The following is a 26,780-nucleotide window of genomic DNA, read 5'->3' on the forward strand; positions in this document are numbered from 1 at the left end:
ACCCTGCACTGCCACCAGCTCTTGCTGACCTCTGCGGGTCTCTGTCGGAGAAGACGAAGGCAAAGCGTGGCCAGAGCAACTCAAGCCAGCAACACATCAGACCACGGCCCTGGAGCAGCAGCAGCTGCTTCGTGCAGCCGCCATCCACTGCCTGAGCCACAACAAACTGCTGCTGGCCCACTGCTACGCAGCGCCGGAGCGCACGTCCCCGCTCGGAGCACGCCTGCTCGCCTCTTTCCTCTCAACACATCGCTTCACACCAGCACAGCCCTCCCCTCGGCGCCTCGTTTTTCCCGTTTCTTCAGAGGTGGTTCGGAACTACAGGTGCCGCCGGGCGCCCGAGCTCCTGCCCTCAGGGGCGGCACCGCGCGGCCGGGAGAAGCGCAGGGAGAAGTATCAGCTCAGAGGCGACCCGAGTCCTTCCTCCCCCTAACGGGGTGCTTCACGGCGGGGGGCGAGGTGCTGGGTTTTCGTCACGGTGCGAGGCGGCAGGGGCACGAGCCCGGCGGGCGCCACGGCAGCGCGGCCCCACCTCGGCTCCCCTCACGGCCGCAGCGCGGCACCCCGGCGCGCGCCCCGCCCCGCCCAGCCCGCCCCGCCCCGCGGCGCATGCGCCCCGGCCCGCCGCCCTGCCCCGCGCGGCGGCGCCTCCACCCCCTCCCGGCCCGCACCGCACCGCACCGCAGCGCTCCCCGGCTCTCCGCGGCAGCAGCAGCGCAGGTGAGCGGGGCGGGCGCCGGGCCACTCGCCCCAGCCCCTCCACCCCCCGGCGTCGGGAGAGCTGCACCGCGCTCCCGGGCCCTTCCCCCGCGGCCGCGCTTCTGCCGCTGCCGCCCCTCGCCGTCGTACCGCGCTCGTTCTCGGTCAGGGCCCGCCGCCGCCATGGTGGGCCCTGCCTTTATGTAACCCGCCCTCCCCTCAGGTATGCCGGGGAGCCGTCCTGCCTGTGTTGGCGCGGCGGGCTTCCCTCCTCCTCACAGCCCCCCCGGGACGCCCCGGCCGCGGCCCCGAGCCCGCCCCTCAGGGGCTCCTTCGGCCGTGGGGCTGGTAACGGGCCCGGCTGCCTTTCATTGCGAGCGGTCACGGCCGGCTTCAGAAACCCAAACCGACCCCGGATTTCTTGTAAATTAACCTAGAAGCGGGGCAGATCACGCAGGGCGGGGGTGGCGGCTGCCTGGGCTGGCCTCTCCTCAGCGTCAGGGGGCTCGTCCCTTGGGAGGCACTGCGGGGTCCTGGCCGTACAGAGTGCTTGTTGCCGCGCAGCTCAAGCACGGAGATAAAAACATGAAATCAACTGAGCTAGTAGTCCACTCGGTTCAAGATGCTGCGTCTAATTTCCCTACCGTGGAGACCGCAGCCCAAGAAACTAGTACCATGGTGGGCTTACATTGACATCCTGTAATGGATAACAACCGGAGTCAGTTCGGTTACCCCAAACCAATTCTGGTGTTAAAAAACAGCAAGAAATTGCCTGTTGCTGCAGGGGGGAAGCCGCAGGAGTTCCACATCTCTCTTTCCTTCTCAAATGAGAATTTCAGATGCCACAACTCTGCCAGCTCTTTATATTGCCTGCTTGAGTTTCTTTCCTGCTTTGGTAAGTTCCACCTACCCATCTCCACTTGAGCAGATTACTTACAGGTTGCATGGAAGTACCCGTTAATCAGGCTCTTGTCCGTAAGGGGCATCGAGGTAGTTCACAAACCAAACAGGGCCTCCCAATTCATAGCTGTATTTTCACCTTTGCCTAGTCGCTCCTATGTATGCTGCAGCAGTAAAAGTTATAAAACTCGGATGTACCTGGCTTTCTGTGCCTGTTGCAAAGGCTTCTGGGGGTATAATCAAGAAACAATTCACATGTGTGACTGTAGAAAAGTACCACAGCAGGTAAAATAGCTCATCAAATGTTAACAAGGTAAAACTACAGCAGCTGTGTCACATACGGCTTTGATTGCTTGCAATGGAGGTTAAACTGCAAAAGGATGAGCTGCCGCCTTAAAGCAGTTTGATGTTTTTGAGTTAGTTTGGGCTGATTCCCCCATATAATCTTTGTAAACTCTTGTGCTGTGTAAGTGTGTCTGCTTTGTAATGTGCCAAGGTTGTACCTGTAGTTTCTGTGCAGCATGTGATTAGCAACGTACTCATTACTTGCTTTATCAGTTGTTAGTGAGACCTCAGTAGCCTGGCATCCAGCTTTCTATTTGGCTGTTTATTTGTAAAAGGAAGTTTAATCAGACACAATCATTGTGTAATTACTGCCAGTAATGAGATGCAAGGCAGCATGGTACCCGGTTAGTCAGTGTCTTCATTCTCCCTCAGCAGGCTTCACCAAACAGATTCTTGTAATAAGCATTTCCTGCATCAATAGTTGCAGCTTCTTGGGTTGTGAAACCTTTTGTCTGGTATTACACCTCTACGCACTCTTGATTTCAAACAGATTTTGAAGGAACCTTGCAGCTCTGGGACAAAAGAAAGATGATACTGCTTTATGGTTTGAGCTGTTTGACTTGAGTGTAACATGAGGTTGCAGCTTCAGTGAATCTTGACTGTAGATGAGAGAATACAATGATGGTTGCCAACTATGGCAAGATAGGGGTGGTGGGTGTATGGAAAACTGTGTTTGGCTACAGCTCTGGGATACTTTGGTGGTTACCATGCATCAGGATAAAGGGCAGCTAGCAAATTACTTAGAAATTATTTTGCTCTCTGTTAACACTTCCCAGGAAGGGCTGAACTAAACGGTACTGTGGAGACCATTAAACTACTGTTATTTTTAATCAGGTCCATCAGAGTAGATAATAGTGCCTCTCCTTGGTAAGGGCCTATTCTGTGTTCTTACAAACATAAAGTACTAGTTAAAATTTTTATTACATACCTATCAATATTTCATTATGCTCCCAAGAACTGCGCTGACTTGCTTTTTTTTTTTTCTTCTGTGTTTTGTTCTATTTTTTGGATATTCCCAAGGTTACCTTGCGTAAATAAATCACTTCCTAGGTATACCTGTATCTGCAAAGCAGATCCTTCCTTTGCTGTTTTGGGGCTTCTGAGGGGTTTGGGTGGTAGTTCTGAAGCAAAAGTAAATCAAGCATCAGTCATGGCATATTAAGTGGTTTGTTTGGTTTTGATTATGCAAGATTGAACAAAATTGTCAGCCTGTTACCCATACAGCCCAAAAGACAGTTGGTCTTTCTAGTGTTCAATGGAAACTGGGATTAAACCTCAGTAGAACTTTGTAGAGCATATTTATATATTGGATCAAAGGAAGTGGGGAAGAAGGTGTCTCAAAACAGCATTAAGGGATTGCCAGGCAGAATTCTTTCCAAAATGAGATTTTATCAGACTATGCTTTCATGCTTTACAAAACACCTCTTCTGCCCTTCTTCTGTTGCATTTTTCCAAGAAAGGGCAGTCCTCATTCACTGTTTGTGTGTCTATAGCACTGATGGGGTTTTGGTTATAGAAGCTGATGAAAGATGGTGCCACCTACCCATTTCACTGGTTTCTGAGCTATCTGTGTGATAAGTAACACAAAATAATAAATGTCATTTTTTGCTACAAAGAAACCTTGAAATACCGAAAGAATCTAGAAGTTTTATGTTAGTGTTGTCTAAGAAATTTTTTATTTCTACAAAAGAAAGCTGGATGGTTTTAAACAAGCTAAACCAGTTAGATGTGTGGTTTCTAATTTTATTTTTTTTTCTGTTGAATTAACTTCCTGCTGAAAAGTACAGTAGGCTTAGGCTTGTAATACAGAGTGTAACTTGAACTTTCCCAAGTTTTCCAACCTTGTCTGATTTGACCTAATTAGCATGGTCATCTGAGCAGTTTTACGTGAGGTTTCCCTAACTCCTTTGATGGAATTGGTGAATGGAGAAGAGGGGAGTACTGAAGTTTTTCTACGCTATTTTGTCTAACAGGTTTTTTACCTCCCGTGTTCCTTCGTGGTGACACAGCTGTAACCAGGCTGAACAGTGAACAGCTGCTCGTGCAGTCCCTGTCAAAGCTGCTGCTTGGCTGCAGTTTGCACTGTAGCTGCCTCTTGCCTTTCCCGTTTCTCTTCCTCTGTCTGTTTGTTAGCTCTGCCAGCTGCCCTCTTTTCAAATGTTCAAGTTTTCTTAGTACAACAGAGGACAACAGATAGACTGGTTCTGTTAGCTAGATCAAACTGCAGAAGATCTTGTCGCTGCATATGCTTATCTAATCTTGAGGTCAGCAGAGTCTCACCGTATGAGACAAGTTAGTTTTACACAGCCACACATACAAACTTGTATATATTTATATGCATGCAGTCTGTTCGTACTCGAGGCACTTCCAAAATCTCCCTCCTCCTAGGGCTACAAACTTTGCATTTAAAAAAGGCACATTTCTCATCTCCTTCTATTAGAAGCATCTTGTGTTTTCTGAGTGAGGTTAACTGTCCTTTGGACAGATCATGATATGATTTTTGTTTGTCTTGTAGCCAGGTAACCAAAATTGCATACAGGATAGTTGGTGAAACTTCACCTGTATCTTGATTTCTCCTGGACTACTGCCTTCTTTTTTCTAACTTCAGTACCACTGCTCATAAAGAGCACTGGATTTATGGCTGTCACAATAGCTTTCATCTAAACACTGCCTAGTTGCGGTTATACTGGGAATCTTGGTTTTGTTTCTGTTGTGTCACTGGAGTTTCTTCCTCCCTTGTGTCAATGGACAAATGAGGACCATTTCCTCTTTCTGGGGGGCACTGTCTCCCAGGGTACCTGACAGGAGGAGGAGGCCATGTACTCCAACATCTAGGTTGGCTTGTCAGCCAGGATTCCTGGGGTTTATTTTCATTACAGGGGAAAACAGAGCAATGTTCATTCATGTCCTGCTGCTGTCTAATGTCTTCCATTTCTTTTTGCTTCAAAATTATTGAGGTATTTTACCTCTACTGAACATAAGTAATTTATGTGACTTGAGGAATTTTACACTTAATTCAGTTTCAGATTTAGCTAGAATGTCTGAATCAAAATTGCTTCACTTCAGGATGTTACTGTTACCTGAATTGCAGCAGATAAAAGACAATGTGCTTGTGTTCTGCCCTCCCATCCCTCCTTGCTTTTCTAAATTTGATAGTGAGGAATAGCTAGGAAGGGATCCTCAGTCCCTTGCCTGAGGACCAGCACCAAGGACCAGAACACCAGCTCCGGGGCCTGGAACAGCTGCGCTCTGGGAACAGCAGAGATCAATACTTCTAAATATTTAGCTTGAACAAGGAAATTGCTGACCTGCTCTCAGAAAACAATGGTGAGCTATAAACAATGTGTAGTTTGGTTTTTTAATTCAGGCAGTTTTTATTCAGACACTCCATTAAAAGTGACAAGGAGTAACAGATGATGTTACGAATGAGGGACTTACTTTAGTTTTCTCAGAGTCGAGTCACTTTCTGTGGTGGTCACTTACACTCTTAGTGTAGTCAAAATACTAGACTGTACCGAGGCTGGAAAACTTAATTGCCAAGATAAAAGGGGAGCACGATATTGGGATTTTGAATGGCCATGGCAGTGTTTTGTTCTAGAGAGGAGAGACTGTGTAGCGTTTATGGAGTGCTAAAGTAACCTCAAGTACTTGGATGTTATTGTTCCATTACTGTTGATTTGGGGAGCAAATCTGTAAATGACTCTTCTCAGTTTGTAGATTCTTATAATTAACAGAGCATCATGCACGCTAACCTAAGTGCTGATGAATCCTCCTACCTAGTGCTTCTTAAACTAGTGAACTTCTGTGTAATTCAAGATGTGAAAATACAACTTCAACTTCTTGCTTTTTTCATATGCTATCCCTTTAAGGTTGCGCAATGACAAAACTACTTACCATTCCACTTCAAGCTGGAAGGAGGAGTAGGTTTGGAGTTGAAATATACTGACCTTCAGATTTCCAGAGTTTAGTATCTTGATTCAAGCGCTACTAAAAGTAATTTCTGTTCTGTTTAAAAAAAATAACAACAGTAAAGGCCTAAGCATTCAGATCAGCTCAAACTAGTGTTCCCTGCAAAGAAAACATCCATTCTCTCCTTTCTCTCCTTCTGTCTGGGTCATGATATATTGTGTCACACACTTCAATGCGTTATTTTAATATTGAGTTTTACATCTGTAATATTACTTCTCTTTGTGTTTAGTAGTGCACTGTGTTGCTAAGACTGGCTCTTTGCAGAAGCTAAGTATAGTAGTGGCTCTTGACTTACCTTAAACCTCCAATTGTGAAAATCCCTTGATTTTTCAAATAGACAATATAATTCATAACAGTGCTATTTCTCAAGACAGATACAATTAAGAGCGAACTGGATATATACTGTGACCTGGCCCTCCTTGAGAGTTAGCTTTACAGCTGTCTTATGGCTATATCTGGTACTTTCCATAGTAGAGAATGAATTGTTTGAAGACTCAAACTGTGAGATGCTGTAATTAAGACAAGTGGAAGACTTGTGGATAGGTATCTAAAAAGATTTAGATGATTGAGATGCATTACAGAAACAGGATGCTCCTGAATTCATAACTTCGGGGATGAATAAAAATTTTACCGAAGATACTATTATCTGTCACAGTGTCATCCCAAGGAAACTGAAGTGTGTCAGCCTATTGCTATCCAAAAATTTCCTTAAGGTTATATTAAACATGTTAGTTTCTAACACGTCACATAAACTTCTTTTATCTGAAGAGCATTAACTGACTTGCGGTCATGTTCCTATACACTTACTTGATATTGCCATACTGAGACCTCCCTTGTACATGTGATTCTCCTATCTATGGTTATGTGCCTGAGTCATGGCCTTGGTTCCTCTGGTATGATTTCTAGTTTCTTCCCTTGCAATATCAAGTGTGCACTTAGCATGTACTAAATATGTAAATCCAAATATGCAGTCAGTGTCTTTTCTTAAGGCAAGAGCTCAGATCACCTGCAAGAGCTTCATTTGATACAAGCATCAGACATGGATTAAAAGTATTGCTTAATATCAGTTATGTTTGGCTTTTATGTTATTGCTCAATTTGTTTAAAACATTAAAAAAAGTCACCCCAATAGCACTGATTTATCTTTAGAGACATGGGTTTTGTGCTGGTGTTTACAATGGCCGACCCAGAATAGGTAAAACTTACACCATCAGCCTCTTTTGCAGTGAGACACAGAACAGTATTGGAAGTACACGTGCGGTTGCAGTGAAAGCATGAGGATAAATGTAGCATATATGCCAGATGGAAAAACCTTGTGACTTGGGAGCTGTGAAGGATCATTTAGTAGTCAGTGGCAGTTCTGTCTGAAAGCAGCGTTTCTACTTGGCTGTAAAAATACTGTTAGGTGTGAGTAGCTAGGGAGCAGTGAAGTGAGAGTGTCAGTTAAGGACCAAAATAAGCAAGAGTTCCCTAGAAGTGTAGGCTAAACATGCTGTGTCTTACCTCTGAATGAATAATACATGATGATTTTCAGCACCCTTGTACAGCGTTTCAGCTTCTCTTTTTCTTCTTGTCTCGGTTGACTTTGGTAACTTCAGTAGGTTGTTTCTGAAGCTCTGTGTTAACTTTGTATCTGAATGGTAGTAGCGACTTCTTCGAAGGGCATGTTAAACAAAGCAAAGGGGGTGAGTACCAGTAGCGGAGGATTAATTTGAAGTTAAAAGAGGAAAACCAAGATGTTAAGGTTTTTTCCCTCCTAAAAAACTAGAAAAACATCTTAGTATAGTAATGTGTCAAGTCTGGCATAATAGAAATTTTCAGCAGAAAAAGGTATTCCTTGCTATAAACTATATGAATATCCCATAAGCTAGTTTGTGGTTTTGGAAGAAGTAAGGTATCTTTTAAAGGAAGAAATACTTACCTTGCTTATGGCATGTTAGTGAATGTTCCAGGCACGTTTGATCTTGCTTTAACCTGCTTAGCCCAGTGCAGCCAACAGCCCTGTCACCACACAGGACACAGAGCTGGTAACAACCCTGTGACCTGCAACAGAAGTGAGTACGATCATCTCAGGTGATCCTGCTCTTTCTCCAGTACCAATGCATGAAGAATTGTAAATTTAGTAAGAGGCATGAATACTTTCAAAATAGCCCAGAAGAAAATTAGTTCTGCTCCCAGACATGTGATTTACATTTTTATTGTAGAAGAATTTTTTGTTTCTTCAGCCAGTCCACTTCCTCCAACAGCAGAGTCCATGAGCAGAAATCTCTGAACTACAGCAATCATCATCTCTTAGTGTAGAATGAAGAATAAATGCATACTAAATTACCCAGAAAACATGAAGACCAAAGCTAGCCAGTGGAAGAGGGGAACGCGCTACTAAATATGCTCTTCAGAGACTTTGTCTTAAAACCTTACAAATCTGTTTGCTTCCCTTGCCAAAATCTAACAGAACTCTTGCTTGTAAGCTGAATCAGTAACGCCATGCTTTCAAACAGTGTTTCATTTTTTTTGTGGACTTCCTAATCTTCCACAAAGCATGTGGTTGTACAGCCTAAATCCCACTGCGTTGGCTTTGGCTTTCATGGCTTTTAGACACAGAGAGCTGAAACTTAAAATACACTACCAAACTGGAAAAAAAAATTTGCTCTTCCCCTACTGAACTTTTTTTTTGCAAATAATAAGGTGGACTGTGAGCTTAACCTAATGGAAGCTCACAGTAGCAGGAAGAGCAAAATATTTGAGTGACAGAAGCAGAAAACACCTTATCCCTGTTGTCTGTGTTAGTCCTGTTTCACCCCTGGGAAAGCTGTGATGTCAGTATAGCTAAGATTCCTTTAGCTCAAGTTGTATAAATCTTAGACACCTGAAATATCATCACCTAAGCTGGGTAAACAGTCTAAAATAAAAGCTGGCAAGCAGGAGAAAACTTGGCATTTCAGTCATTATCATGCTTTAAATATCAATCTGTTGGATTAATAAGGTTGTTCAATAAAAGGAAGTAATTTTAATTCCAAGATTTTTCTGTAAGTGTAAATTCTTGCTCTTTAGTTCTGTAGAAGCTTTTTATATTTTGCTTCCATTTGCATAAATGCACAAAACACTTAAGGATTGCTTTAGCTTTTGAAGACCTAGGAAAGCTGAGCAGTAATTATACACAAAGCACCCATCAGGGTCAGATCGATAGTCTTGTCTGTGGCAGCAGTGATAAGAGATACTGCTTAGGGACCAAAGCAGCACAGCTGTCTGTGGGCTGTGTCCCTTCTATTGCTCTGCCATCCACAGCAGTGAGATCAGGAATGCTGGAAGATGCATCCTTGCCTTTTCTTTTTCATATCTTTTCCAGGAAGTGTGGGCAACAAGTTCACAAACAATGGCTTTTCCTAAAGATTACCTGCATAGGATTCTTGACTGTGGGTCTTCCCCCCGCCCCGCGCCCCTTCTTCTCCCACCTTCCCCAACTAAGATTATAGGTAGTATTTATAACATGTAATGAAAGTGTTAGGTACTAGCAGTACCTGATGTCTCATCTGGGTTTTTTTGTGTTTGTAAAAACAGGGCAATGAACAGTACTTTACTGCATTTTAGGACTTGACTCCTGATGGGCTGGATTTTGTCTTGGCAGGAGTTTTCGAAGATTTACGCAGTGAAAGAAGAAACAGCCAATGGCTTCAGAATCCATGGTCCCAGAGCAGGCTAAACAACATCTGATAAAGGGAAAAAGGCGGCAGCAACAGCAGCAGACTAGGTCTTCCAACAGTGACAGTGAAGATGATATCTTCGTATTTGAGGCAAATGAAGCTTGGAAGGATTTTCACAGCTCTCTTCTTCACTACTTCGAAGCTGGAGAGCTCTGCGATGTTACACTGAAGGTGATACTGTCACACATCCATTGCACTTAACAGACTGAAGGTTAAGCTATGAACAAGTGTGCTGGAGGTGGCTGTGAATTTGGGCAGGGGTATGGAAGCCACAGAATACCGTTGGGGCTGAGGCATCTCTAGATATGCCGGTGTTTTGGTTTTTTTTTTTTCTTTTTAGGAAGTTTACAACTGAAATGTAAACACTTAGATACTGACACTCTGAGAGAAGTACATGACTGTGACTGCACCCAACTTGCCTTCTAAGCAAATTCCCACAATCAGTATATTCCTGTGCAGTTTCAGCTCCTTGTAGCCCCTGTGTTCTCACTTTCATCCCCAGTTTTACCTCTTATTTTGGCATTTTGTGTTGCTTTGCTAGATCTTTCCTGGCAAACAGGATTTCTGGAACAAATCTAACTTCCAGCATTCTCAAAGAAAGAAAAAAAAAAACCCCACCCCAGATTATGATGTTCTACAGCTGATAAAAGAGTAGAGGAGGAGGAAGAGGAGACCAGTTTTATGATTCTTGCATAGCACTGCTTTAATGCCTTCTTTGTAACTCAGCAGTATATTACTTATGTCCTGATCACAAGAAATTTATATCTAGCATCTGTAACGGTGGTTGCCAGCACCTGCAAATATTAAGTATTGCTTAGCTAGACGTCTTAGTAGTGCAAGATAGTTACTTATGAAAAAGAGATGAAGTGTAGCTGCTATACCAAGAAGAAATGACAGATGTCTTTAGGAGAAATTGTTTGCCTGCCACTTTTACTGTTACATATTAACAGGGAAAACCCTTGACAGATGTGTGTCTGTGGTGCCCCCCAGTAGGCATCTCATCTTTCTGAAACCCTTGGGAGACAAGGGAAAATCTCTGAGAGGAAAAGGTTTTCTCTCTCTTCTGTCCCAGTAGAGAACAGGAGTAGAATAAGTAGGAACATTTTTCTGTTGTGCTTCACAGCAGATATTGAACTGCCTGTCACCAGGTGCTGAGCAGGCACTAGATGCACCAGTGAATAGGTCCAGTGGCTCACAACAGTTAAATTAATGCTCATAGGACACTGAATGACAATACTGAAGCTGTTCCAGACAGCACAAGAGACATGAAACAGAACTTGCCCGACAGCTCATCATCAGGTCTTTTTACATCTGTAATTTTAAAAGGTGTTTTGGGGAAGAAGGTTCATACTGGAACTCTTAACAACCTTCCTCTTCCCTTTTCTTGACCTCATCCTCACTTTTCTCCCTTTCCACACACCCTTGAAAAAAAGGCAGAAAATCTTATTTTCTAAACATAGTTAAAGGTATACTCCTGCTGGGGGAACTTTGCTTGGAAAATAAACTTTACTGTGGCTGCAGTTTAACTTTCCCAAAGTTAGACTTGTATTGATGTTCATTTATATTATTTGTGTGGAGCTATTTTGGTAATTTAAGAATATTAGATTGCATGACTTGGCTTCCAGTCCTCAAGTAGATAGTATAGAGCAACCTCTGTACATCTTACTGTAAGACTTCCTAAATCAGTGATTTTCAAGTAACTGGTAACTGTATCTTGAACTAGAATTTTCTGCAGGGCTTGATTTTTCTTTCTGTAGTGCTCAGGCATTTGTCATGTTTTAAGAATAATTATTTCTCTACTGAAGTTGCTGATTTTGTGTCTGGCCTGTGATAGTGAGTAATTTTGGCTTTGCTGTTGTCAGACCAGTCATTGATTTAACTGCTGGCTTTTAAAATATGATAGTTAATGACTGGAGGGGAACTCCTAATTTTGAAATATCAAGTCATGCTAGATAATTAAAATTAAGCAGATTTGGGTAAAATAGTGAAGCCACTTAATACAACAGAAAGATCTAATTAGAGACTGGGATGATGGGCAGAACAAAAATCTCTGAAGGTGAGAATGGCTTGGGAGCGTTCCCTGGGTATAGCAGACCAGCTGGTAGCATCTTTTTGCATCAGTACTTAAGTAGTTGGGAGTGCTGACACTGTAACAGTGAGAAACTGTGGGAGCTCACAGGGAGACTTCCTCTGCTCCAAAGAGTTAAAATTTGGAATTTCACCTACTGTACTGTTACTGTCATATGAACAGATCCCTGTTAAAAGGCAGAGAGTGGCAGATGCACACCATCTGCTTTTCTCCTGTTGGTTTGCCTTTTTGTTCATTTGGTAGGTCTATGAATTGTTTCTTCTGGAGTGATCTAATTAACTCACCATCCATCTTTTCCTCTATTTTAATCTGCATACTCTTTCATGTACCCCACTTAATGTTACCCTTGTGTTGATAATACACGCTTTTTAAAAAAGGGTAGAGCAATTGTGTATTGAATCAGAGCTACAAAAACCTCCGGATTATCCTTTACAATTTAATATCCTTATTTTTTAAATTGCAAGACAGCTCACTAACACCTTAATCTGAAAATGAACATGTAATTCAAGTTGCTTAAAACTTGAATTCAAGTTACTTAAAAACCGGTTGCTTAACTTGGCCATCCCTTTGTGTTAGTGTCGACTACAGAATGACAAAGGCTGTAAGAAAGTACTTCTCTAACACAAATAAGTAGTGGACTATTCATTTACCTTCAGTATTTAGAATCCAGTTACATTAAAAGAGAACGCAGGCAGACTTTTTAAAGTTAAAAGCTTTCTGATTAGGATTTTGAAAATACCTTGTCTTTATGGAGAATACTCTTACCTTTTGTGGCTAAACAGCTTCTAAAAAATCTTGAAGCGATTGGTAACTTTTAATAATCCCTGTAACGGCTGTTATTACTGTGGTTTTACATGAATTTGCTTTTATAAACAGCATTATCAGTTCCTCAGCAGTGGTAAAAGTCCAGAGATTTGAATTAAGTAGTCTAAAAATGTCACTTTCCAATTCCGCCTGCCCACCCTCCCCCCAAGTCTCTGAATAGACATAAAACAAACAAGTGCCTAGCAGTCTCCTCCTGTCTCCAAGATGCATCTAGAATATTCCTAAGGATGTTTCATTTAAAAAATAGGACACAGCTCTTAAAAGCAAGTTTAGTGCATCGATGCTGTTGCTTCCTTGGTTTATGGCCTTGCCCTACCGCCGTGGCTGTTACAACTCAGATCTGCATTGATCTGTCAGTAGAACAGGGCAAATGGAGTTAATTTGTTTGAACAAAATACAGTAGCTCAATGCATATGAAGTTCAGAATTCTTATTTCAACTTAACTGCCCATTCTTTCATAGCTGATACTGATATTCCAGTAAAAGATTGGGGCATTTTTTGTTCTGTTTTTTTTTTTTTTCAGGTTGGTTCAAAGCTTATCTCCTGCCACAAACTAGTGCTAGCTTGTGTTATACCTTACTTCAGAGCCATGTTTCTTTCGGAAATGGCTGAAGCCAAGCAGACGTTGATTGAGATCAGGGACTTTGATGGCAATGCAATAGAAGACCTAGTGAAGTTTGTGTACTCCTCCCGGCTTACTCTGACGGTGGATAATGTCCAGCCTCTCTTTTATGCTGCTTGCATTCTTCAGGTGGAACTGGTAGCAAAGGCATGCTGTGAATATATGAAACTGCACTTCCATCCCTCCAACTGCCTGGCAGTCAGGGCATTTGCAGAGAGTCACAACCGCATTGACTTGATGGACATGGCTGATCAGTATGCTTGCGAACATTTCACAGAGGTGGTGGAGTGTGAAGACTTTGTGAGCGTGTCACCACAGCACCTCCATAAACTCTTGTCCTCCAGTGACCTGAATGTTGAAAATGAAAAGCAAGTTTACAACGCTGCTATCAAGTGGCTTCTAGCCAATCCGCAGCATCATGCTACGTGGCTGGATGAAATACTTGCACAGGTAGGGTGGACCGAGGTGCCAGGTGCCTGTCTGGTCACTAGTTTAGTTATATAATCAACAGTTTGTACTTAAGGTAGATCTTGAGATGAAAAATGTTCTTAGTGCTTGGTACCTCATCTGGTATTTACAGTTGTGAGTTGACTGTGGAAGCAGGTTAGATACCTTGAATATCAGGAGGAAGTCATACTCTCCAATTTCTGTAGAGAGAAGAGTACTGACTTTATGCTCGTGGCTAGGGGATGGGGAGTCAACAAAAAGCTGTATCTGTGTCAGAGCAGAAACTTCTTAGATTTACACATAGTGGAGAACATAAAACCATCACTTCAATTGGTTTGATGCTACTACAGCCTAAAACACTCACTTCCCTTGCTGGTAAGTATTTGTACTTAAGAAAGGAGAGCATAGCTGTTGAGGAAGTTTTTTACATGGCTAGGAAAGTAAAACTGTCATGGAGATGTTACATCAAGTCATGCTACTTCTGGAATGTTCTATATATTTCATTAACAAAAGACCAAGATGTGTTAGCACTATGAGCAGGCTAGAAAAAATATGCTAGACCCTTTAATTCTCACAAGACTAGCACTGCTGGTTACCTGTAGGATCCAGAAGGAGTCTGCAGTTTAATCGTCTAGATTTGATGCAAGTTCACTGCTTCTGAAACAAACACATACAGGTATCAGAAGGTCACTCAGCTGAAATTTAAACACCCGTTGGAGCTCCTCCTGCCAAATGCCACGCACTGCTAAATGTGCTATGTATCTTACCAGGTAGGATCAACTGTGCTGTTTCAGTTGTCACAGAACTACAACTCGAATATTTCCCATTTGGCAGAGTTACTAATATCAGTGTTCTGTGAGTAACGAGAGGTCTTCTAACATGCTGCAGTCATTGTCTTCATGCATCATTTTTCACATTTCCTGGTAAAAGGTTACAACTGTTTATTAGGTGGCTTCCAAAAACCTTCAGTTTCATCTAGATCAGCGTGAGGTTTCTGGTACAAAAAAAATGTTAGTACAGTATAACTAAGTTTACAGACAATTATAGTTTGAGATGTAAAAAAAGAAAAAAGGTAGATTGATTTTTAATGCCAAGTTATGCTGGCAGATAAGATTAACAGCTTTATTATATTCATGGAAACCAGAGTCTATGACAAAGCAATGAAAAAGTAAACCCCCCTCCTATAAATATGGGTTATTTGCCAGAATATATGGAGCCATCAGCTGATTTGGACATGATTGCTAGCAGATAACATGACTGGGCTTCTTAACAGCCACATCATAACCAGCCTTACGGGTTTTGCTGTTAGGAGGTTCTGAATTTGTCAGCCTTCAGTTCTTACCACATCACTAACCTCATGAGTCTATTAGCAGAACTAGGGTGGTGCTTTTAATCAGCCTAAAATAAGCCAGGCCAAAGTAAAGGAAGAGGTGGGATGAAAGCAAGTGGCTAAGGAAGAACTCGCAGAGACACTTGCTTACTTGAAGACACAGAGACTTGCCAGCTGTGTAACAGCACCATCCTGCTGCTCTGAGAAGCACCAGAGATACTGGACTTCTTCACTGTTGCTGCTGAGCTAACTGGGAGCTGCTTGACAGCATTGACTCCAAACCTTAGGAAGTCAGATGATGGTTTACTTCAGTTCCTCCCCGCTGACACCTGGCCTACCTTTGTGCCTGATTGTACTTCATATTCCTGTTTTTCTCACAAGGACAAATGAAAGATTTGCTGACGTAAATGATTGCGGGGAGGACATTTTGAAGCAGTCTTGGAGAGGCTGACCTTATTTCAGATCTGCCCTGTCACTGGGGATTGCTCTGGGTAGTGACCACCTGTAGCCTAACCTGGAAAGAGCCTTCCATTCCTCAGCCTGGTCACCACTCTGATGGGGAACCATGGGAAGGAAACAATTAGCTCTCAACATTTTATTTTTTTTTAATCCTGTAGTCTGTCATCCACACCAGAGAAGGGCATTACTGCACTAGCAGTACCTCCTTAATAGACACTTAGCTCATGGCGACAGTGTTTGCTTTTTGACTAGCCATTCAAAATGAGCCATTCTAGCAAAAGCCCTCTTACACTGGCATAGCAATGAGCTGCAAATTCATACCCTCAGCAGACTAACCTGACACAGGCTGTCCTGGTAAAGCCGTAGATGCTGCCTGCATCATGTCAGGCATGCCCAGTTGCAGTACAGGCAGTGGCACTTGTCTCCGTCCTCCGCTCAGCCTGGGCCAAGGGACAGTTCTCCACTGCTGCTTAAATGCAAATGGTTGTAGAAAATGTTTGTCACTAAAAAGAACTGTTCATATCACTGTTACTTGGGGAAAAAAGAAAAAAAAGTAAATGATTCTTTTTAGTGAAGAGCGTGGGGCTGCCAGCTGGCTCAGAAGCTGCCATCTGTTATGCGTGCGTCACTGTAAATGGTGAGACTCAGTCAGTTCAGCCAGTTACTCCATCTGTGTTCATTTCTGTCAGGTACGGCTGCCTCTCTTGCCCATTTGTTTCCTTATGGGTGTTGTGGCAAAGGAAGAGATTGTCAAGCAGAATCTAAAATGTAGGGATTTGCTGGATGAAGCAAGAAACTACCACCTTCACCTGAGCAGCAGGGCAGTGCCAGACTTTGAGTACTCCATTCGCACAACACCAAGGAAGCAGACTGCTGGTAATTAAATGTGTGTCTGATTATCCAGTAGGGAGTGGTGTGCAGGAAAGGCGGCACATCTGTGCAGGGTTAGATAGCTTGGTATAAATGGTTGTTAATGACTTAACGCAAAATTGGGAAAGCCATCATGTACCTGATGTGCTGCATTTTCCTAGCAAGTCTCTCTCTTTAAAGCATTATTTATTTATCCTGATCAGCTCTATCTGTCTATCTGTATTAAAGCTAGAACTGTTAACTATGGTATGACCAGGCAGTATGCTTAAAGCTATACCGAGAACAGTGGACACTTACCTTTTGGTGCAAGAAGGTTGAGCTAACTTTTAAACTCTTTGGCTAACCTACACCATAAGTGAGCAACGAATGTTAGACTGCAAACCCTAATTTTTACATTGTTGCAGTTAACAAACAATCTGTTCATCTCCCTGAGCAAAATCACAAAAAGTATGCTTAAAATACGCATTGGTTTTGCAAGAGCATAGATAGTTAATTGCCATAGCAGAATGCCAAGCAAAGGCCAAAATCCAGCATCCAATTATGCAGGGCAATGACCATGCCCCTTAAAGTGAAATACAACCTCTCCCAAACTACTGTATTTTCAGTTCGCTCTGCTAGACAACTTTATCCCCCATCTTCCCACTAGTTTTCTGGAAACCTGTTTTGTCTTCTTCAGGTGTGCTGTTCTGTGTCGGTGGTAGAGGCGGATCAGGTGACCCGTTTCGCAGCATTGAGTGTTACTCTATCAGTAAGAACAACTGGTTCTTCGGCCCTGAAATGAACAGCAGAAGGCGGCACGTGGGCGTGATCTCCGTGGGAGGTCAGTAACCCTATTCAAAAGGCATTTGTTTGCTCCTTTTGTGGAATTCATACTTTTACTAAATAAATCTGTCTTGCAATGGCTTAAATGTTGGATAGTACTTAGTTTAGTAAAGCTTCTTCCCCATGAAGGGGTTTTTGATTCTGAAACAGTCTGAGAGCGTGCGTACTGGAGAGATATTACTGCCAACTGAGGGAGTCGGGGTTGTTTACCATGGAGAAGCCTCTGGGGAGACCTTATTGCAGCCTTTCAATACTTAAAGGGGGCTTTAGAAGAAAGAAGGGGACAGGCTTTTTAGTAGGGCTTGATGCAATGGGACAAGCGGTAATGGTTTTAAACTGAAAGAGCATAGATTCAGACTGGATACAAGAAAGACATTTTTTACAGTGAGGGTGGAGAAACACTGGAACAGGTTACCCAGAGAGGTGGTGGATGTCCCATCTCCAGAAATATTCAAGGTTAGGCTGGGCAGGGCTCTGAGCAACCTCATGTAGCTGAAGATGTCCCTGCTCATTGCAGGGGGGCTGGACTGCATGACCTTTGATGGTCCCTTCCAAGCCAGACTATTCTTTTATAAATTATCTATTCTATAGAGCTTCTTGCCTTAATAGGTGATTTTTTTTAAAAATCTATTTATAAAGAAACAGCGTTATACAGCAGTGTCACCCAGAATTTGTTAGTATGCGTACTAGCTCCCTTCATACTGAAATCCGTACAGGCAAGTCACTAAGACCATAACCCTTCCAAGGGCAGACCTACCTTTCTTTTTGGGTCTCCATCTTCTGAAACCAGGTCTGTGCAGCCCACAGCAGCTTGGCAGCCATGATGCAGCTTTTCCTTGCACACAGTGACCCCTGTGTCGCTGTGGCAGAAGAGCGGTATTTTTTTCCCCATAGGAAATCTGGAGAGACTGATAGAAATGTCCAAAACTGATCTGACCTGCAGTACTCAAATTATGGGAAGATTTTAATTTTTTTTTATGTATCTCTCAAGCTTTGTATGAAAGTCCACTTTAGAACAGATCTCTGGTTGAGTACAGCATATAAAAATATAAAGTCTGTACTTAATAAAATCCTGATACTGAAAACATTTGAAAACTTTGTTATTTGAGCTTTTTGTCTCCACGTAGGCAGGGATATTACATAAATGAAAACTGAAACGTTGCCAAGCAATTTCTGTACTGTAAGATGCGTATGTGTTCAGGTAAAGTCTATGCAGTGGGTGGACATGATGGAAATGAACACTTAGGAAGCATGGAAGTATTTGATCCTCTCACAAACAAGTGGATGATGAAGGCGTCAATGAACACAAAGAGGTACGTGTCCTGTGATCCAAAATTTAAGTCCTGGTCTGTGATACATCATTTCTTGATGATGTGGAAAAACATGTCTGTCCTGCCTTTGTTTGGGTTTCCAAACTGTGCTAGTTTTAGGAATATTTTTTTCCTATTTCGGGGCTTTACGCTGTCAAACACCTTTATTTACTAGCTGTAAAGCAGACTCAAATCTGCATTGCATACTTGTGTACATCACATAGTTGTGCATAATGTACTGTATGTATTTCAGTGCAAAACTGTGTAATCCCTCTCTCCAGGGAGAGGCCCTGGCTGGTACCATTGGTTATGTTTACCGTTTGGCTTTCTTTTGTCACTCTACTACCCTTTTCCTTTTTTCTAATTTTGAGGGGGCTGGCTTCTGGGGCAGAGAACTCTTCTGTTCCAGCTGTGCTTACGTGCTGGTATCTAGGGCCTTTCTGCTGTGCCTGATAAAGAACTTAAAACTGATTAATTGGTTCTGTGAGCTTTTTGCTCTTTTTAAGAATGAGCAAGATGACTGCCTGCGGAATATGCACAGTGAATGAAATACTTCACGCTCAGGAAACCAGTAGCTGCCTATGTTTTTGCCACAAAAGGCCAGAAGCACTAAGAAAATGGAAGTCAGATTGATGATTTTCTTGCCTTTTGATATTTAAGATTCTTTTAAGGAGCTACTGGACTCACAGATCTGTAGTTTTTTGTTTCTGCTGTCATTTAAATCAGTCTCCTTAATTCTACATTCCATTTTGCTGTTTGTTGTTTCTAAAAACATCATGTACAAGTAGGAGTAAAATATCGAGCATGGTTCTTGAAGCTATTTGTAGCTGTGACCTAATCAAAGTAGAAGACCCAGACACCTAGAAGGTGGCTTCTTGCTCCTTTTCCTCCCTCCTGCCATCACCCCAGGGCATATTATCAGCAAACATCAGGCCTAGATTTCTGTGACATCTCTTACTTGGTACCTTGGTAAAGGAAAGGGCTGCTGTACCCTGGCTGTGCTCCACTCCTTCCATTCACAGAGGTAGTGTCAGAATACTTGGTTAAAAAAACCTCACCTGCCACCATTGATGGCATGCGTCTGTGTTACCCGCTGAGGCAATTTAAGATAAGGCCAGGATATTGCCACAATGTTTGTTCTGTAGAAAGATTGTGCCTCCCTTGCTCCCGCCTAGGTATCTTCCAGCCTGCCCTCTTTGTAATGAGACAAGAACGTTCTTGGTGAAATGGTAAATCACCTGTCTGGGTAGTTAAAGCAGAAACTTAATGCTTACATTTCAGACCATACTTTTCATTTTGTAGTACTGATTGTACTCTCATATTGGTAGATTTAGTAGGAAAAAAATCTGACAACTATTTTAACACAGACTTAATAGAAAATAACAGAATGGCAGAAATTGCAATTAAGTCTTGCAAGAGTTCAGTCATCTAATGTCCATCGCAGGTTTGCTTTTTAATATGTATTAATATCAGCCCCCCCCAAATCATTTCCAAATTGTAGCAGCAGCTATACCAACAAAGTTAAAACCAGCTGGCTTTGGTTCTCCACCAGATTCAGTAAAATAAGATAGGAGGTGTAAAATTCAGTACCAAGACAGAGAATTCAAATGACTAAGACAGTCTCACATATCCAAGCATGTAAGTAGAGGACTTGGACCTGAGGTGACATTCAGTTAAAACAGTATTCCATGCTCTCCTGCATTTTTTTTGTTTGTTTTTTGTTTTTCAAACTGGAGCTTTGTCTTCTTGCAGTCTGAAAATATTCTAGCTGCAACAGTCCTGTTCATGGATCACACAATAACATACAGGTGCCTGGGAAAGCTGAGGTGAATTTAAGATAAAACTCTGGAGCCCCTCTAACGGGAGGCTGCCAGCACACAAAAGGCTTTCAGGACAAAGCTGCAAGACCGCGGCAAGAGGGCCAGCCACAGTTACTGGTCATTATTTATTATCAACTTCACTTTTTAAATTTTCATTACCTTTTTCCCATAGTTTGAAACAGGCGCCAGTCAGGAAACATTGCACTTGGCATGTCTTTCACGTTGCCTTTCCTTAAGGATTTGCACTGAGGTATTGATCCTTTGGTTTTCGTAGGAGAGGAATTGCTCTTGCCTCCCTTGGCGGCCCCATTTACGCAATAGGAGGTTTAGATGACAACACTTGCTTCAGCGATGTGGAAAGATACGACATTGATTCCGATCGATGGAGCGCAGTCACCCCAATGAACACTCCCAGGGGAGGAGTGGGCTCCGTAGCCCTGGTGGTAAGTGACCGTTTCCTCCCAGGTCGGGGCCAGCTGAGGAACTAACCCGTTTTCAAATCTGCTTTTACAAGGAAGAACACAAGATTTAAACAAAACGCAGCTGGTGGTGGGTCTCTGCATCTCTAGTCATCGGAGTCCTATGGCACTCTGCAAAGGGTGAGGATACAGGATAATACTCATATTGAATTGAACTGTGCTCCCTGTTCCAACAGTACTTGAGGTCTTGGGAGCAAGTACGAGGGCCCTTCTAACATCAGGCTAATATTTCGTGTCTCATCCAGCTGACTCCGGTTTGTTAAGTTACTATGTTTAAAGGTACTGAAAACATCTGCACTTTAATCCCCCTGTCGCCATGTGTACTCTGCAAAATATCTGCAACTCTACATAAATTTTTCACTTCTTTAGTTGGAAGATAGCATTTACAAGTTTAGATAATTAAGTCTGTTGGAATTCTTAAATAAAAATAAATAATTAGGACCGAATGGATAGACCATATTTTCCTATACTTGTCACATTGGCTATGGAAAGCTGAGTAAATGCATGCACATTATGAATAATCTTTCTCTATAAAACTCTTTTCCAGAACCATGTTTATGCTGTGGGTGGCAACGATGGTGTAGCATCTCTTTCCAGCGTGGAGAAATATGATCCCCATTTGGATAAGTGGATAGAAGTGAAAGAGATGGGTCAGCGAAGAGCTGGCAACGGTGTCAGTGAGCTCCACGGATGCTTGTACGTTGTCGGTGAGTAGGGGTGTGGCATTTTGTGGTGCTCTCTCTGCCAAGTACTGGCATTTGGAAGAGGCTGTTGTTGCTAGAGGGACCGGGGAACAGACAGACCTGACCTATACTTTGTGTTCTTGGGGAGGAGAAGCAAGCAAGCACAACCAGGGCACACTTAGATGAAGGTGTGTTAGTGAGGAAATAAAAAGCAGTTCCTAACCCACATTTCAGGAGGGCTGTATTGTTCAGGACAGTATGTCTATATAGAAAATCCTCGAGACTTGAGTTTCCTTTTAGGAAAACGATTCTTATGTTCGCACACTTTTAAAGCACTCTGGTTCTATTCTGAGTGTAGACAACAGCAGCTTTTTTGCGTGGTGATTACACTTATCCCACAGCCTGTTGTCCTGTTCTGCCCTACCTTGCATTTACCTGCTTTTCCTGAGGGAGAAAGATGCCAGGTGGGTAAGCTGCAGTGATAGTTGCAGAGCTCTGCCTTGTGTATTACCGTGGCTAAAATAGTTTTGAGTAAAATGCTCTTCTGACAGTTGCCCCAGCAAGGGGAATGCATCACTGAAGTCTTACTGAGGATTATTTTTTCCTACTCAGCGATGCTGTGATTTGAAAACACCACCAGAATGTGTTTTGTTCAAGCCAAAATAAGATCAGGACCATCCTTTTACTGGTCTCAGTTTTCTTCTATTCCAGTTTAGAAGCTGTTCCGTTATAACTATGTGTAAGATGAATTCTAGGAGAAAAATACTAGAAATACCTCTTCTCGTAACTTGGGTAGAAGAAAACTGTCCCTCTCGGTGATGCTTGTGCAGTGACAGGAGGGAGAGCTGTTAGATTAATTTTTAAGAGTTTGTAAAGTTCACGTAAAGAAATAGAGCTGGACACTAGCCTACTGAATGCTAAGAATAGCCTGATAATGCCAGTGCTGGATATCACCAGCGCTAGAAGTGGCTAAAAACCGATACTGTGCTGATTCTTTGCAGGTGGCTTTGATGACAACTCTCCACTGAGCTCGGTGGAGCGCTTTGACCCACGCAGTAACAAATGGGAATATGTAGCAGAGCTTACAACTCCGAGGGGTGGTGTTGGCATAGCGACGCTGATGGGTAAAATTTTTGCAGTTGGAGGTCATAATGGCAATGTGTACCTGAATACAGTGGAAGCATTTGATCCCATAGTGAATAGGTAATTTAACATGTTTTATTTGGCTTAATAAGATAATGAAATCTGCCATATGAAAACACAACATAACAGAAATAATGTGCAGCTGGAGTCTATCTATTGTTTCCTGGTAATAATTTTGAGTAATATTCATGACTGGTGATGCAGGAGTGCTGCTTATGGCATTAGGTCGTTCTTGTAAATATTTAAGCACCACCTCTTTATCTCCATCCCTTGTCCTTTTCCCTTCCTTCAATAAGAATCTACATTCTTCTGGTTGTTTCAGTCTGATTTTGCGCTAAATTTACTCAAATAGTACGAATAAACCAGCGGGGTGTATTTTTGTGCAGAGTAAACAGCTAGGCCGTATAACAGAATTTCAGACACAGAAAATAAATGCTTTCAAGTTGCTCAGAAAAGACAGGAACTTACTTCTTTTTTCCCCTCTGCCATCTTCCTCAGGTGGGAACTCGTTGGCTCTGTGTCCCACTGCAGGGCAGGAGCAGGCGTGGCTGTGTGCTCTTGTCTCAGCAGCCAGATCCGGGATATGGGCCAAGGATCCAGCAGCGTTGTTGACTGCATGTGAGCTCTGCTGCCTCCTTCAAATTCCAGAAGAATGACGGCAGAGAGGCACTGCAGAGCTTTTAAACACCGTGTTTTGTATGGTAGGTTGAGAAATGAAAACAATACGTTTTCTTTGTGAAAATGTTACCTTCTGCAACTGTAAAGCTTTTGGTGACTTTCTGTCAATAGTGATACAGCAAAGCCTGTGAAAACATGGAATAAAAAACTCGCAGGGGAAATCCTGCCAAGAGCTACAATCATCCCATTTTTGAGAAGTTTTAATTTCAGAATCATTTGAGGCAGCTGTTGCAGGGACTCATTATTGAACTGTAAACCAGGCACGGGGTGAGGAGAGAGCGCTGCTGTTAGTAGCACTGAGCCTTACCCCAACAGCCCTGCTGCATGTTTTCTGGAGGATGGGAGTGCCATTTCAAGTAACTTATTTTCAGGAATGCAGTCTTAAACATTTCCTAATTGTACAAGGCTTTGTAACACAAAGTGTCTCAAGTTTTAAAAGGTAACAACAGCCCTGTTCATACTACGGTAACGCAGTGGCAATTGCAGGTACTCAAGTCTGACACCTGTCTAAGTACTTTCTCAAGCTAATACACTTAGCTGAAAAGATTCTTGACCTGAATTTAGCCATTGGAACACTGGAATTCTCAAGTCTTCAATAAATTTATACTAACTACCACCGCCCCTCCCAACAAGGGCAAGTTTCTGTTGAGAGGTCATTCCTGAAGCAGCCAGTGTAATTTGTCCTCCTTTGAGATGAAAGTGTGTGAAAATGTAGGCTTCAGTGGTGTCTGAATCACTATTTTTATACAAAATGGAATCACATAATAAGAATTGCAGTATTTTGTAAAGACCTTTAAATGCAACTCTAGGAGATGACAAGTCCAATTTCAGTATCCAGTAGCAACTCTGTGGCAATTCTGGCTCTCTTAAAATAGTTAAGCCAGGAAGATCTAGCCTCAAACCAGGCAGATGACTTTCAAGCTTATGCAAACCAAAGAGAATCGGCAACAACAAGAATTGGAAATGAACCAGTACTTACATCAAAATTTGAAATAGGAACTTAATAGTGCTGTGTACAAAGGTGTCTTGTTAACGCAGTCAGAAACCCTGAATTCTCAATAAAGTCCAGCTACGAAGACTGCAGATTCCTGTTCCTCCATCACCTTGAACAGACCAACAACTGACAATCCTTTGTGACCAAAGTTTCACATTGCCAGAATGTGCCAAGTGACAAGGGAGAGCAGCAAACTTCTCTGCCTTCAGTGCCAGGGAGGAGGCAGGAGAGTACGAGCATAAGGCACGGTCCTGTTTTGCTGTTGAGTTACCATCGTTTAGCTTTTCTGTTTCAAACAGCTTGCACTTTGGTAGCACCCAGGGACAAAGCGAACGGTACTGTAAATAACGAAACATTGCAATAAAACATTTGTACTTCAAAGCACCTTGTTTATAGTATGACTGGAACATGCTATTTTGGGGAAATATTACAACACGGAGTATATTTTGGTTTCTGCAGAGTATAATTCTCACCAAGAAGCGTTTGTCAACAGGGAAAATCTGGTGCTACAGCCCCGAGCCCTGCTACCACCCTGCTACCGCTCCTGTGCAAGGATGTGGTCACCTCCTGTGGCTCGTGATGTGACTGGAGGAGGAGGAGGAGGGGTGGAAAGAAGAGGTGCAGGTTCCCTCTCTGCAACCAAACAGGTTCTTCTATGGATGTCCTGGCTAACAAAACTTAAGGGGCGGGGGGGGCGGGGGGAAAGGCAAGTTTTCCACAAAGGAACATTGACCATGAAACCAAGTAGCCTGGCAGTGCTGCCTGACAGCTGAGAAATTTCTCTGGGTGCCAGCACCCACATGCACCTCGGCCACGCGGCAGCAGTCGCCTTGCAGGCAGAGGGAGAGGCATGTGCTCAGCAGAGAGGTTGGCTTACAGCACATCACTAGCACTGTACCCTGTGGGAGGCTCTGCTGTCAGCCCGGCAGCTGGAGGTCAAATGGTACTAGGTCAGAACGCAATCATGAGACAGACACTTCTGGTGTATTTTGATTCACACACACACACACACTCACCCCCAAACATCCGTGCTCAGGCTTCTGGAGGCATATTGTTAAGGACTGGCAGGAAAACTGCAAAAAAGGTTTACAAGGAACAACCCTGTTGCCAGTATAGCGGTGTCTACATTATTAATCTTGGGTGACACCAGAACTACAAATATTTTGTGCAGAACTGTTGTAGAAACACTATTGCTGCAAATGTGATAATGATGTCAAAATATATATATATAAAATGTATAGGATTACTGTGGCAGCAAACTGTAATGATTTACCTGCATATAAAGCTGTTGTGGTTTAACACACACCAGCAAACTCATTTTTCTTCCAGTCCTGGCAACAGGATCACGATAACAAAGTAATAAACCTACCCAGGCTGAGGAGCAGAGCAGCCCACGCTGGTTCCCCGCGGTGAGGCAGCCCTCCACCGGCAGCAGGCTCTAACTCCCACCGTGTCTTCTGATTTAAAACGAAACTTGGGATTTGCGACAGCAAAGTCTTCAAACATTCGGGGTCATGAAGTCATTGCATCTAAACACGATGCGCATTTGATCCCAAACGTGGAACTGCTCTTGCTTCTGTTTATGATGTTTTTCCAGCATCTGAAAGCCTTGACCTCACCCACAAAAATCATGAACCCCAAGATGTCTATTAGTACATCCTTTAAACACAAAGAAAAAATTTTGGAAGAATCAAGCGTGGCCACAGTTAACACTGAAGTTTCCGGCCTGCTGATTGTAACCACGTCATGGGCTTCGGGAGGCGCGAGACCAGACTCTGCACCGCTGCTGACCAGCCCACTTTGGCCACGTGTCTCCAGCAGGCACGCAGCCAGCGTCACCCTGCTGCCCCAGCGCCTGGGATGTGCTGCCTCCCCATCCTGGCTCTCCTGCTGCTCCTCACCTCAGGGCTTGGACTGTGGCCTCTCAAGTCCTCCCAAACCGCTGCCGCCAAGGGCAGCGCATCAGCTACCGCACTACTCGCAGCCACGTTTGTATTTGGAAAATTTTAGTCTGAGCACTTTTACGTACAGGAGATCAATAAAAAGACAAAGATCTCCCTTTAAGTTAGATTTCTGATCACTACATTCACATAGTAATTTCTGGTTGTATTTTTTTCAGGAAATGCTGTAACAGCACAATCACACAAGGATCTTGCATGTATTAGTGTTTGTTTCTGTTTTGTAAAATATGTCCTTTCAACATAATGTTAAATTCCTACCTTATTTATGTTCAAAGGGGATTGCGAAAATTTGATTATGCTTTCACAGCTTCGAATACTTTTGAATATTGCTCTTCCCCAAAGGCATCTCATTCCTAACAGAGCCATGCTTCCAGCAAAGCTGTTTGGATTAGACACCCTGCGGAAGTATTCAGATGCAGGCAGAAAACATTAGAGGACGATGCACATGCTACTTGCATGTTTAAAAACGTAAACAAAATGTATGTGTGCCCTCTTAGTCCCGTCAGGAAGACTACAGACTTTCCGAAGACAGCTGAGAGAAAATGATTTCACTGAAATCTCTGCCTGTAGAGGGGGGTGCAGCCCTGCACGTAACGAAGCCCTCGCCGAGGACTCTGCAGACGCTGCGTATTTAT

The 26,780-nt window shown here is 43.1% G+C and overlaps 1 protein-coding gene and 3 long non-coding RNA genes across 16 annotated transcripts; 1 reads left to right on the forward strand and 3 right to left on the reverse strand.

Annotated features, from left to right (window-relative positions):
• The first annotated feature begins 591 nt into the window (after positions 1-591).
• KLHL8 (kelch like family member 8) lies at positions 592-24,565 on the forward strand. 4 transcript variants are annotated; one of them, XM_055794968.1, is made up of 11 exons: positions 592-720; positions 1,484-1,594; positions 9,538-9,784; positions 13,051-13,599; positions 16,075-16,261; positions 16,932-17,075; positions 18,279-18,390; positions 20,482-20,650; positions 21,234-21,393; positions 22,371-22,572; positions 23,011-24,565. In XM_055794968.1, the coding sequence occupies exons 3-11, from the start codon at positions 9,578-9,580 to the stop codon at positions 23,132-23,134; spliced, it is 1,854 nt and encodes a 617-aa protein (XP_055650943.1). In that variant the 5' UTR covers positions 592-720; positions 1,484-1,594; positions 9,538-9,577; the 3' UTR covers positions 23,135-24,565. The 4 variants fall into 4 exon arrangements, with proteins under 4 accessions (XP_055650943.1, XP_055650942.1, XP_055650944.1 ...); XM_055794967.1 differs by lacking the exon at positions 1,484-1,594 and having other exon boundaries at positions 595-720; XM_055794969.1 differs by lacking the exons at positions 592-720; positions 1,484-1,594 and adding an exon at positions 753-922.
• Positions 3,630-9,581, reverse strand: LOC129783765 (uncharacterized). Its single transcript, XR_008745633.1, has 2 exons — positions 9,491-9,581; positions 3,630-7,955 (listed from the first exon to the last, which is right to left on the reverse strand). It is a non-coding gene; the product is annotated as an uncharacterized LOC129783765 (long non-coding RNA).
• Positions 13,236-20,500, reverse strand: LOC129783763 (uncharacterized). Of its 10 annotated transcripts, XR_008745627.1 has the most exons (7): positions 19,446-20,493; positions 17,835-17,985; positions 16,914-17,027; positions 14,364-15,851; positions 14,193-14,253; positions 13,762-13,796; positions 13,236-13,497 (listed from the first exon to the last, which is right to left on the reverse strand). It is a non-coding gene; the product is annotated as an uncharacterized LOC129783763 (long non-coding RNA). The 10 variants fall into 10 exon arrangements; XR_008745625.1 differs by lacking the exon at positions 13,762-13,796 and having other exon boundaries at positions 14,193-14,590; positions 15,722-15,916; positions 19,446-20,495; XR_008745629.1 differs by having other exon boundaries at positions 13,712-13,796; positions 14,193-15,851; positions 19,446-20,494.
• Positions 23,191-25,541, reverse strand: LOC129783764 (uncharacterized). The gene is made up of 3 exons (XR_008745631.1): positions 25,201-25,541; positions 24,170-24,522; positions 23,191-23,315 (listed from the first exon to the last, which is right to left on the reverse strand). It is a non-coding gene; the product is annotated as an uncharacterized LOC129783764 (long non-coding RNA).
• Between the last annotated feature and the right edge of the window lie 1,239 nt (positions 25,542-26,780).

Source organism: Falco peregrinus, chromosome 2, assembly GCF_023634155.1.
Source record: "Falco peregrinus isolate bFalPer1 chromosome 2, bFalPer1.pri, whole genome shotgun sequence".
NCBI lineage: Eukaryota > Metazoa > Chordata > Aves > Falconiformes > Falconidae > Falco > Falco peregrinus.